This window comes from Gossypium hirsutum, chromosome D10 (genome assembly GCF_007990345.1).
Source record: "Gossypium hirsutum isolate 1008001.06 chromosome D10, Gossypium_hirsutum_v2.1, whole genome shotgun sequence".
Taxonomy (NCBI): domain Eukaryota; kingdom Viridiplantae; phylum Streptophyta; class Magnoliopsida; order Malvales; family Malvaceae; genus Gossypium; species Gossypium hirsutum.
In genome coordinates, this window is record NC_053446.1 from 27,572,136 (window position 1) to 27,582,415 (window position 10,280).

At 33.5% G+C, this 10,280-nt stretch overlaps 2 protein-coding genes across 2 annotated transcripts; one reads left to right on the forward strand and one right to left on the reverse strand.

The window, feature by feature from the left end:
- The first annotated feature begins 612 nt into the window (after positions 1–612).
- LOC107914796 (serine/threonine-protein phosphatase 6 regulatory ankyrin repeat subunit C) lies at positions 613–4,448 on the forward strand. Its single transcript, XM_041101964.1, has 6 exons — positions 613–764; positions 1,086–1,149; positions 1,236–1,365; positions 1,869–2,044; positions 2,781–2,926; positions 4,210–4,448. The coding sequence occupies exons 1-6, from the start codon at positions 613–615 to the stop codon at positions 4,316–4,318; spliced, it is 777 nt and encodes a 258-aa protein (XP_040957898.1). The 3' UTR covers positions 4,319–4,448.
- A 2,984-nt stretch (positions 4,449–7,432) lies between these two features.
- Positions 7,433–9,110, reverse strand: LOC107915441 (serine/threonine-protein kinase BLUS1). The gene has a single exon (XM_016844601.2). It carries the CDS (start codon positions 8,962–8,964, stop codon positions 7,561–7,563), a length of 1,404 nt encoding a protein of 467 aa, XP_016700090.2. The 5' UTR covers positions 8,965–9,110; the 3' UTR covers positions 7,433–7,560.
- Between the last annotated feature and the right edge of the window lie 1,170 nt (positions 9,111–10,280).

The window sequence follows — 10,280 nt, forward strand, 5'->3', positions numbered from 1 at the left end:
ATCTATTAAATATTTTCTTATATAATTGTGAAAGAGATAATATTAATTTTAATATATTAAAATTATAATTATAGTTTAAATTATTTAAGAGATAATCGATAAACTTTATATATATTAAATGGTTTAGGATTTAAGGTTTATTTAAGATTTGTTAAATGATAAAATTTTATACAATCATTTAATGCTTTTATATTTAAAAATATTTAATTTAAACCATTTAATATATTTAAATATTAGATTTTAAAAAATTAATAAGTACAAAAAATTACTTAACAAATAATTTTCAGCAGATAAAATAAAAAATTTTTAACAGAACAAAATTATATAATTTGTTCAAAATAAAATAATTTTTTATAAGGTAAGCAATAACGACGTGACAAAATTCATTTTAATTAAAAAAATTGGCGCTGATTTTTCCCCAAATTTGCCCCTAAAACCTAAAAACGAAAAAATCCCAAATTTTCCCCTAAAATGGAGGCACGAAAGACGATTCATCTCCTTTGATGAGAGTAGTAGTGTGAGGAATGGGAATTATCTTCTCATTTGTTGAAACCTGAAGCCGTGGAGAACAAGAAGAGGTCGCCTAATTCAAAAGGGAGCAACGAAGAAGCTATGCTTTCGTTTACTTCAGGTGTAATCTTACCTTCATCTGGTGTGGTGAAATCAAGTGGGGGTGCCGGGGATTCAGATCACTCTGATCTTGAAGCTTCCGTTGTTAAGGAGGCCGATAGTAGTCGAGTCGTAGAGCCTGAAAAGAGGCCTCGGTGAACTCTGAAGTGGGCCTATTCTCGTCGAGGAACAATCGTTGCACCTTCTCCTTCTTCCCGTTTCGCTGCTAATTCGCTTTTTTGCCCTTTTTTGCTTTTAAAGTACACCAATACCACTCTTTATTTTTTTCCTTCGTTTTCACTTGGAATTTCGTTGGATTATTAAAGGTTCTTATTGTTATTGTTATGTATAGAGAGATTACATGTACTAAAGAGTGGTTGTTTTGGTTTTGCGGAGTTGCAGGGGTTATTCTAGTATTCACTTCGCAAGATTTGAAGCAAAATCCATTTGTGTGTGATGGCTACTCTGGTATATAGAAACAGAAACCTTGTTGAAGCAAGATCTCTTCTCCACGTCGCCGTCTCCTCCTCCCACCCCGAGGTAACCCCTTACTTCTTTCCATTTCCTGAGTTGCCCTATCTCTATTGGGTTGATTTGTTAATGTGAAAAAAATCAATTTGCATTAGGTGGTCAAACTACTCTCTGCCGCCGCTGATGAATCAGTTGTGAATGGTATCGATGAAGAAGGTTGGGCTCCCATTCACTCAGCCGCCAGCATTGGTAATTTGGAAATTATGGAAATCCTGTTGAGTAAAGGTAAGAAATTTGTATAATTCTGATTTTCCAAATTAATCCTAATGTGGAAACTCAGTTGTTTTGGGTTGAGTTGTGAATATAGGTATGTGTATGTACTTGAATTGGTTTAAGAATATTCAAGCTAAGTTTATGGAAAAGTTGTGCTGTAAATTAGGCATTAAAGGGTGTTAATTTAGCATATAACTGCTACCAGATCAAATACTTTGTAAACCTTCTGTAGCTCTCATAAATCTAGTTTAAGCTTTCCATTTTGCAAGATCATGTCCTAATAGGGTACTATAAAATCAGAACATTAGAAGATTAATGTATCAGCATGTTCAGAGTATCCATAAGCTGCAAATCTATGGAATTCGTTTGTGCATGTACATATTGGTTGAGAATCTTCCTGCTGGTTTATGGAAAATGTTTTTTATCCTGTAAATTTCTTTATTAAGGGTCTTAATTGAGCATAAGCAGGGTTCTTACTCTGATTGTTATCTTGAGTGTGCGAATTTTGCATTCAGCTGATGTTACGTATTGTTATTTTCTTATTTACTTTTTCCGAAGGAGCAAATGTGAACTCTTGATTGAGGAAGGGGCAGAAGTTGATGCTACCGAAAGAGCTAGACAAACTCCTCTGATGAGCAGGTATATAGAAATTGTTGCAGCTCTAAATTCCTTGAATGTTGCTGTTGAGCAGGTATAGATGAGAAGTCATGTTCTTGATATCCACTATCATTGGAGGGACTTTCATCAACTGATACTATGCGGCTGTCATTAAATTTACTCATATTTTACGTGAAAATTAGTTTGTCTTCATTATGTCTGTTATTTAGTTGAGTGTCTGCATTAAGACACAAGTACATAATCCAAGATAAGAATAAACGTGCAGAGATCAACCGAGTTTGCCCAAGTACCCATTCAGGTGTTCTTTTAGTGTGAGTGCATGAGATATACTGAGATCATTGCAATTGTTCATGTAGCCTACTTCCAAATCAAAGAATCTTTGGTTGTGTTATCCTTTTCTGAAATGTAATAAATTTCAACACACTAAATACATCTCTTTCTTACAAGTAGTTAAGAACAAAGGTCTACTATTTGAACCTTTTATGAGTTGCCAGGCTGCAGAAAACAATTAATAAACAATCATCGGTAATGGATCCCTATGGTAATAACTTTAGATGATGGTTAATGCATTTTATCATGTAATAATTTTCTAGAAAATTTGTTTCTTTTCTCAATTATGTTAAGTTTCAATAACAAATAAAAGTAGAGATCCAGTGGTTTTATTCTTTTTCCTTAATGGGAAGCCATCATTTTCTCTGGTTTCCTTCGTCCCTCCCTCTCCTGAATGCAGCTTTTTTGTGCATCTTAGGAAGTGAAAAGTTGAGTATTACTTGATTCTCCTGACTTACTTTAGCTTTCAAAATTTACAGATGCATGCAGAAGCTGGAAATGGTCAGTATGAAATGGCTTTGGGGTACACTGCTTGTACATATGCTGCTGACAACTTGATTTTCACGCGTGAAGTTGTTAAGGCTATTGCAAATAAACATGGCCTGTTGGCAACGTTTGTCCCCAAGTAAGTTTTAATTTTTCTTATTTTGACCAATGCTTTCTACCTCATCTTCTGTTCAAGGCCTATAGTTTCTGATATTTTTCGCTTTTGCTTTGGATGAAACTCAAATGGTTCATTAAAATATTTATTTTGTCATGTAGTGGTATTGCAGATGAAGGGTTTATTGAATGTCTACTAGTATACCAATTTATGCTTTATCATTCCAACTGAGTTAGTGAATCTTTCTGATTATATAAAAACAAATAGATATTATGGGAGGCTCATCTGATAATCATTTGAATTGAGTTAAAATATATATGTGCAGGTGTTTATAAAAGTTTTATTTTTAATTTTAGAATGTATGTATATTATTATAAAAATAATGTATATGTGTATATATATGATAAAAAAAAAACTTAATAACAAGTAGGGATTAAATCGAAGTTAAACAAAATTTTAGAGCCGAAATTAAAAATAAACAAAAACTGAATCAAAATGAGCGAGAAAGGGGAAGGACCAAACGCGCAAATTCCCTTTTAGGGCCAGAACGCGCAAATTCCCTTTTAGGGCCAGAACGCGCGGACCCTGCTTGCAGGTCAGGTCAACGCGCGGATTTGGCCCTTCAAAACGGCGCCGTTTCGTCAGGTTATTTAAGCCACAATTTAGTTTAAAAAATTTCATTTTCATTCTGTTTAAAAAAAAAAACAGAAAAAACCTTCAAAAAAAAAGTTCTCCCCCCCAGTTCGTTCGGTCTAGGTCCGGCACCGGCCGATTGTCGGCCATTGCAGACGGCGGTGCCGTCGCCGGAAAAGGGGAAAATAACCCTTTCGATCTGCTCGACCCTTCCAAGCCCGAATATGGGTTCAAAGTCTTCGAAAAACCAACAGAAAACGCGAAAAGAACTGGAAACCTTTCGGTTTCCGGCCATCGATCCTCGGGGGTGGCTCCCTCAATCTTCTCACGGCGAGACAGACCCGAACATAGGTGTTTTCAAACCCGTTTTCTGTCTTCTATTTTTATTCTTTTTATATATTTAAAATAAAATGCGAAAAAGAAAATAAAAAAAACAGCAGTTCCAAAAAAGGATTCAACCTTTGGATTTTCCAATTGCTCTTTGCTCTTCTAGTATTCTGTTTTTGTGAAGATAGTAGCCTTTTCTTGTATTAATTTTCAATCCCCTATTACAGTATGTTAAGATTGCTTTTATAGCAATCGTAAAAAGAATACAAAGAAATCTTCTAGTATCTGTTTGATTTGATTTCGAAATCTTTGATTTTCTTTCTATTTTTGCTGTTTATTTCTTGTAGGCGAAGACATGGAGATCCGGAGGCTTGGCTGCGGTGTGAACATGGAAGGATTTCTAGGGTTTCCTTTGTGCTGGAAACGTTGGGCCTCTGTCTTGTTTGGGCCATATAGGCCTACTAGGCCCTTTTTTATTATTTGGTTGGACCCGGGCAAAATTGGGTATTACACTAATGATAACTTCCTAAGAAATTAATTGGGGATCTTCAATTTGAACAAAAATTTGCTTCAAAGTTGGATTCAATGGTGTTTTTCGAGTTGTTTTTTTGAATATTCTCTGATGGCTTTCTCCTATCTTCTTATTTTTGTCATATATACGTCTTAGAATACCCGAAAAACTTAAAATCATGATTTTTCACAGTTCGGTAAGTCATCTCATGAAATTGACATGGTCTACCACACACTCATATAGGTCACACCGTCGTGTGGAATGGTTCAACTTGTGTGGCTCTTGCAACTTACTCTGACACTCTGGATTTTTCTCGTTTTTCTCTCCTAAATGCTCTATTAATCATTTAAAGATGAATTTAAAAGATTAGGAGTATAAAATTCACAATTAACATCGGATAATCACCTAAAAATACATTAAGAATGAGGTTAAAACATGTTACTTTTAGCATTTATCAAATTTCTAATAAATATTTATTTATGAAATTTTGATTTTGTTTTTATAAATAATTAGTATAGTTATTGTTGTGATACCATTACTTAAACTACTAGATTTATTCAACATAAGAATAATCAAGATCATAAAACTTAAAAAGAAACCCAAGATTATAAAGTTGTTTACGTCATTTAGAAAGTGATAAACTACACAGTTAGTTATTCAACTTTTATAAGTTTTTATTTAGAGTGCAGAAAATAAAAAAAAACTTAGAAAAAGGGCATTGTTGTTACAAATCGTTTTTATTTTGGTCACCAGGTTTTAATTTGGGGTTAGGCAATGTTATTGTACACTCATTTTTATCACCCAACTTTTGTAAGTTTTTATTTTGGTCACTCATTTTATCTTTTTTAATTTCTTTTATTTTTTAGAATTAATTTTAGTTTTTTCAAGTAAAAAGAAAAAAAAACTTAGGTTTTATAGAGAAAAACCTGACTTTTTACATGGAAAACCATATGATGTTTCTTTTTTCTTTTTTTAAAAATTACTTTATTTTTCCTTGATTGTCTAGGGTTGTATAAGAAAAAACTTGGTTTTTTTTTTATAGAAAAACCATTTTTATCTTTTTAACTTTATTTATTTTCCTTTTTTAGTTTTTTTAGAATTAATTTAGTTTTTTTTCCAAATAGCTTATTTTTACAGATAAAAATCTAGGTTTTTACAGGAAAAATATGAGTTTTTATAGGGAATTGAGTTATAGGAAAATTTTGAGTTTCATCTTTATAGTTGAATAACTCAATTTTCATAAAGACTCAAATTTCTTTTGAAAAAAAATAAAATTAATTCTCGGAAAGAAAAGAGTGACCAAAATAAAAACATACTAAAGTTGAGTGACTAAAATGAATTTACAATAACATTGTCTGACTCAAATTAATGACGAATGATGAAAAAGAAAAAGAATTGTAATGACAATGCTCTTTTGCAATTTTTTATTTTTTGTACCCAAAATGAAAACTTATGAAAATTGGGTGATCAACCATAAATTTTCCATTATAAAATTTCTTTATTAATGTAGTTTTGCAATTTTTATTGATTTACTAGTGACTTTTTAATAAAATCATTTTTTTTTATTTTTAATAAGAAATTGTCTCATTTAATATTTTTTTTATTTTTGAATTTCAAAAGATAATTACCATATACATACATCTTAAAAGATAAATGAAAAAACCTCCTCCTTGTATTGTTGATTGCTTGTGTTAAGATACTATGCACCGCCCTATGGTGCATTCATTTTTTCATTACTAAGATTCTTGTGATTGTTATTTTTAATAGTGTTGTTTTCATAATTTGATTTTGAGGGTTTTTTACTAAGATTTTTTTATTATTGCATTTAAGAGTTATTAGTGTAAGGAAGACATTTTTAATAAAACACATTTCTTAAAATATTAATAATTGTTGATACAGTTTACAACAAAGGGTGAAGATGAGAAGAGTATATAGTAGTTTTAAGGAGGCTAGTTCAACTTAAGAGTTGGAGAGCCGGAAATGGACAAGAGGATAGACTGATTACTAGGAGAGATTACTTAAGACAAGTTCAAGGCTTAAGAAAGTGATCACTTCTTCATAGTCGAGAGGGTATTTATAAGAGGGACCCTTTTATTCTATAATGCAAAGTGGAAGGCCGTTACTATGGACAGAACGTATTAGCATAGTGCATATGGGTAGTGGATGTAGTAGTTCCAAATACGAGATTGTTATTTTTCGGTGGGATTCACTTGATGTTTGAGATGTTCGAGATGTGTTCACAATTGATGAAATATTTGTATAAAAAAAGCAGGTAGCTTAGGAGATAGGTTGTTGAGTGGGTGACTTCACCAAGGAAGCGGATGGCTAACTCCTTCGAAAGGGAACAAATGGTCAAGAGGTCTTGATGACCAAAGGGGTATATACAGGTTCATTTTGGTGGCTTATTATATTGACAAGGGTCTAAGTGCCGAGTAGAGGTGCTCATGGCCGGGCCCATAAAAAATTTTAGCCCGGGCCCGGCCCGGCCCAAAATATGGGCCTAAAATTTTGCCCAGGCCCGACCCGGGAAAAAATCATAAGTCCAGGCCCAGCCCGGCCTGGCCCATTTTTTAATACATACCAAAAATTTATTTTAAAAATTAAAAAAAAGATTTTAAAAATATTTAAAAAATACTTTAAAATTAAAAAAAAATTTAAAAAGTATTTTAAAATATTTTAAAATTAAAAAATAATAAAAAAATATTTTAAAAATATTTTAAAATTAAAAAAATTTAAAAATAAATATATTTATTATATCGGGCCGGGCCGGGCCGAGCCTAGGCCAAAAAAGTGGTGCCCGAGGCCCGGCCGGTTTTCTAAACGGGCCTCTTTTTTGCCCAAGGCCATATTTCGAGCCTATATTTTTACCCAAACCCTCCCATATTTCGGGGGGACCGTCGGGCCGGGCCGGGCCGCCCGGCCCATGAGCACCTCTAGTGCCGAGATATAACAATAATAAAGGAAAATATTTGATATCTACTTGTTTATCAAACTGAATATCTTTCTTCAATTTATTTATTTGGTAAGGAAGTAAAAGGTATCATATGAAACAACATACATACAGAATCTCAAAATTTTCCCATTAAATTCAATCACATTAGTCCTATAATACCATCCGGAATCAAACAACAGTTTCTAGTAATAAGCAAGAAAACAGACTGAAAATGCGACCACAAATCCAATACTTTCAATTGTTGTCATCAGTAGTAGTGTTTGATGTAGCAGAAATGTGCATTTTGAGCTTCTCATTCTCCAATCTCAGCTTCTCATTCTCTAACTCCAATCTCAGCCTCTCATTCTGGTGCAACAATTGATCTTCTTCTTTGATCACTTGAATCAATTTCAAGTTCGGTTCCCTTTCACGCTCTAACTCCAATCTAAGCCTCGCATTCTCCTTCTCCAGTTCATCTTCTCTGTCGATCGTTTCAGCTCCAAGCTGGTTAATTATTTTATTCACCTTCTCCTTTTGATCATCCAAACTCGTCATCAATGCCATCAGTTCGTTCACCATTGTTTCTGCATTAACTTCATTGCCACGGCCACCTGCAGCCGGTTGCTGTTCTTCACCATCATCGTCACATGGAATCACCGCTTGTGTTGACTCCACGGGGAATACAGGGTCATGCACCTCAAACTCCTCGTCTTCATTGCCGTTCCCTTCAATTATCGATGACATCAGATGGTGAAGAAGCAGACCAGACACCCAGTCCCCATTAGGATAACAACCCACACCTTCCTCAAGAATCTTGCTTGCTGCCCTAAACCTTTCTTCAACACTAGGCAACCCACGCAGCAAATTCTCCACAAGAAACTCCGAAGTACCATTGCAACTCTCAAAGAAAGGATGTTTCAAAAGCTCACCTGCAGAGGGTCGGTTTGCAGGATCTTTGTCGAGACAAGAAGCAACCATGTCTTGAAAAGTTTCTGAAAACTTCTTGGTGGAGACAAGAGCAGTTATACCGAAAGACCATATATCAGCTTTGAAACTATAATCTTTATGTGAATGAATCACCTCTGGGGCCATCCAGTATTGCGATGAAAATGTCGAAGTACCTAATCTGTAAACCGAACTCGACGCATAGAACGATGACGAAACACCGAAATCCGCAAGCTTAACACGTCCGTTATCGTCCAACAAGATGTTACTGGCCTTTATATCTCTATGCAAATGCCCTTGGCTGTGAAGATACGACAATGCAGTCAGGGTTTCTTTGAGAATAATGGCAATGCATTGCTCTTGTATGCCATTGGGGGAAGAAGATGAGATGATGGACTCTAAAGAACCGCCGGACATAAAGGGCATAACCACCCAGAGACGGTTGCCGGCGGTGAAGGAACAATGAGGGTTGAGGATGTTGAGGTGGGAAAGAAGCGAGGAGGTGTTGGTTTCACGTCCGACAAGGTTGCGGAAATCGGCGTTGGACTGATCAAGATCGATGGATTTAATGGCAACAACAGTTGAATTGATGGGAAGACATTGGGCTGTATAAACTTTAGAACAAACACCAGCACCGATTTCAGCGGTGATGTTGTAAGAGTTGGAATCTAAAGGGAACTGAAGCTTGGGATGATCTTCTTGTTCATACGCCATGAGCGTCTTTCTTTCTTTGAGATTGGGTTTTGTGGGAGGATTCTTGAAGACTAAAGATGAGGAAAAGAGAAGGGGCTTTAGAAAGCTGTTCTTGTGAGGTTTTCAAAGGAAAGAAGCCAACGGTGATTTATCTTTGAGAAAATGCATGAAAATTTACAATTGCTACATTTTAAATAATTTTAAATAATTTTAAAAGCAATTTAAAAAGTGAAAAAGAATATTATAGTAGTTATATTAAAATAAAATGTGTGATATTGTAAACTTATTTGAATTCTTATTTAATTTCAGGATTAAATTCAACTTCGATTTAATATTAGGGATTAATTTGAATTTTCACGTGTAATTAAATTTATTATTATTATAGTTTATTTAAAATAAGATTTTATGTTACTGAAATTTTTTAATATAATTATTAGTATAGAATTATAATTATTAGAATTAGACTAGGACAGTTATGGGTTTTATTAATATTATTAATTAGGATAATTAGAATTTAGATAAATTAGTATTATTTTTTATACTTATATTATATTATTATTATTATTTTAGGACAACTTAGATTAACTTTAGATAAATAGCTTTTATTCATTTTCTTTTCAATTTTTATCTTGTAGATTAAATAATTAAGTTAGATTAATTTAGGACTCTTAAAGTATTTTTTTACTATAATTAAGAATTTAATTTGCATGAGGAAGTGACACAAAAAAAGATAACACAGAAAATCCCACTCAAAATCGGAGGTCTTTTTTCTCCGTTCGACCGCTACACCGTTCCTACACCACCATTGCCCGTCTTAACCGATTCACGTCTTGCTGCCCTAGCCTCTTCCCTGCATCGACTCTTCATTGCTCATCGTCGCAGCTTTTTATCCAAGCTGATTGCCCCAGCCCTGATGTTGTCGCTCCTATCCTACTGTACCTCCATCGCCATTATCCCAGGCTGAATCCAACCCGCGTTAGGTAGCCTTCATTCATTCTTATATATATATATATATATATGGGTGTGTGTGTGTTTCTTTATTTATCTATTTATTATCTAACATTAATAATTATTATTGTTGTTGTTATTTATTATTACTATTATTAACATTATTTTCTTCCTTTCGTGGTAATTGTTTTACCTTATCTTTTTTCTATTTTGTAGCTAATTTTCTCATATTTTATTTTATTTTATTTATTATTATTTTTTAAAAAATACGATCTTAATATCTTGTTTTTCAACTTTAAAATTTTGATTTTTAAATAAGAGCTTCCCATTTTATTTGTCCCTCGCCTTTTAAAATATCAATTCTAATCCATTAAAATTTTTTTTAAACT

Excerpts from the sequence above, each read along its gene's own strand:
- LOC107914796 (XM_041101964.1), top strand. The coding sequence starts at position 613 with ATGCTTTCGTTTACTTCAGGTGTAATCTTACCTTCATCTGGTGTGGTG. Across the intron at positions 765-1,085 it reads GAGCCTGAAAAGAGGCCTCG|AAACAGAAACCTTGTTGAAG; the intron begins GTGAACTCTGAA and ends TCTGGTATATAG. Across the intron at positions 2,045-2,780 it reads TGAATGTTGCTGTTGAGCAG|ATGCATGCAGAAGCTGGAAA; the intron begins GTATAGATGAGA and ends CAAAATTTACAG.
- LOC107915441 (XM_016844601.2), bottom strand. The coding sequence starts at position 8,964 with ATGGCGTATGAACAAGAAGATCATCCCAAGCTTCAGTTCCCTTTAGAT.